This window comes from Plectropomus leopardus, unplaced genomic scaffold (assembly GCF_008729295.1).
Source record: "Plectropomus leopardus isolate mb unplaced genomic scaffold, YSFRI_Pleo_2.0 unplaced_scaffold4996, whole genome shotgun sequence".
Classification (NCBI taxonomy): Eukaryota; Metazoa; Chordata; class Actinopteri; order Perciformes; family Serranidae; genus Plectropomus; species Plectropomus leopardus.
The window spans coordinates 1-2,327 of NW_024654835.1; the positions used below are offsets into that span (position 1 = coordinate 1).

Consider the following 2,327-nt stretch of genomic DNA (forward strand, 5'->3'; position numbering starts at 1 on the left):
TACCTGAGTCGTGACAGAGATCTGGATGATGAAGCTGATAGAGCAGAAGATGATGAGGAAGATTTCTCTGCGCCAGGGTCTGCGCAGCTGTCCCGGGAACATGTCAATCACTGTCGATGTAATTGTTTCCAAACCTACAAACTATCGCACACAATCACATGTGAATCCCTTAAGGGCAAACAGCTGGGTGAGGTGACACGTAAATCAGAGGGTGTGGTGACTGAAGTCAGTTCAGTTCATGTCAACACAGTTAATAGGAATTCGTCTCAGCGCAGCTAACAAACACATAAGTGAACAAAATAAGTAAAAAAAGCAGCAGGAACAGTTAATTCAAGGTGAGGGGCACTGTGGGATGAACTCATTTAACAAATTTAGGCAGTCAGTGCTGGTATCAGGACTTTAATGATATCATCCATCTGTTATGTAGCAAACAAATCTATTTTAACTCCAAAATATGATTTTGGAGTTAAAATAGATTAACACACAGCAACAACATGCCCAGCTACATTAACCACTTATTCCAATGTGTTTCAGCCATGTGTCATACAGATACACTCAAGCTGCCCTGTACATCACTATGAGACAGTGAGTGGTGTCACAAAGTGTTGGTATTTAATGACCTGGGAATAATAACGAGTTATTTATACCCATTACACTGAGGGGTGGTTTACATGACAACGGTTCTTGCATAAAATGTTAAACTTTTGTTGCAGTTTGGCCTTTCATTCACATGACAACGGCATTATGGGGCCCCTAAAAACTAAAACCTTTGAAACCGGGTTCCAGAGTGTAATTTTTTGGAAACACAACCCCTTCTGTCACTGTGTAAACTGGAAATGTGCTGATCCTGTGAGAACGATGACGTCACAGTTGCAATTATCATTACATAGTTACACCACCAACTACTGGCCTGGCACACGAGGATCGTTCTCACTGTCATACATGGTTTGTAAAGAGTTAAGCTAACTCTTGATGGCTGCTTTGTTCTCGTGATGCTTTTCGATAGCTGGCATCATTTCAATAGCAAGCTCATTTGTAACACCACATTGTACGTTGCTGTTGGCTCTCGACAAGTTGCAGCATTCATTAAAACTGAATTATAAAAGATACTCAAAGGTTGGTCACTCTACACTCACGCTGTCATCATATACATTTTTTTTAAATGCAAAGGAAAGAGTTCCCTTTCTGTCGGGCTGTTCACATCTAAACGTGGCCTCAGACACTTTTAAATCTCTCACAGAAAATAGAATACACTTCCCCAAACCTTTCTGTAACACCACCTGCTGAGTCAAGAACTTAGTAGTTACCTTCAGAATTGAGACCTAATTAATTTATTGGCTCTCATTTCCCTTTTTGAAGGGTGGCACCTTAGATGAATTTAATGTAAATTAATTTCTGTTATTTATAATGATTTCTGTTAGCCTAAAATTAAGTGCAATCACTCTGCTTCATCTCCTGGACCAAACCATATGTTCATGCTACATGGCTTGGTCCAGGAGATGAAGCAGAGTGAGTCCTGGTGCCCCTTGTGAGGCAGAAAAAAATACGAAATTATCATTCATTGTATTGGTTATCAACCTAAAGAGCAGACTATTATCGGTTCTCATGCATTCGTACTTTATACTTAAGTGAACACTTTGTGCTCTGGTCTTACCAGTGTGTCCAGTCCCAACAGGATGAGCATAAGGAAGAAGCAGGTGGCCCACAGCTGAGGCAGGGGCATCATGGCCACAGCCTGAGGGAATGCGATGAATGCCAGTCCAGGGCCTGAGAGGACAGAAGAGACATTTAAATGGCTTTGGTTTTTCTGACCTTGGTTTAGATTGTTGGTCTTTTTCTAAAAATAGCACAAGTGCTCATTTGTTTCAATAGTGCGAGGGTACATCCGATTCTATATTGTGAGGGTACATTTGATTCTAGTGTCTAACAGAGACAGAGGCTTTGGCCTTCAAATCATACCTGAATCAACCACCATGTTGATGGGAATTCCCTGTTGGTGGGCCATGAAGCCCAGAGCTGAGAAGACTGCGAAGCCGGAAACAAAGCTGGTGCCACTATTGAGCAAACACAACCACAAACTGTCCCTGTGCACACACACACAGAGACACACACACACACACACAAACACAGTGCTCAGCATACAGACCACAACTAAGTGGGAGAATACACTGACAGCACACTCTGACAGAGGCTGTTCGACTACAAAACACATTTGACTGAGTTGGTCTAACAGTATGAACTAATTCTGATTGAGTAGGTGGAGGACATTGTTTCAAGCACGCTGAGGCCTTAAATCTTACCTTTGTCTGGCTTGACCAAGTTTGTTT

At 41.9% G+C, this 2,327-nt stretch overlaps 1 protein-coding gene across 1 annotated transcript; it reads right to left on the reverse strand.

Moving 5' to 3' along the window:
- Positions 1-15: 15 nt before the first annotated feature.
- Positions 16-2,256, reverse strand: LOC121939524 (sodium- and chloride-dependent GABA transporter 3-like; the record flags this gene model as incomplete). Its single annotated transcript, XM_042482539.1, has 3 exons — positions 1,960-2,256; positions 1,655-1,767; positions 16-141 (listed from the first exon to the last, which is right to left on the reverse strand). Coding segments are annotated over exons 1-3 (492 nt in total), but the record flags the coding sequence as incomplete, so codon positions are not given.
- Between the last annotated feature and the right edge of the window lie 71 nt (positions 2,257-2,327).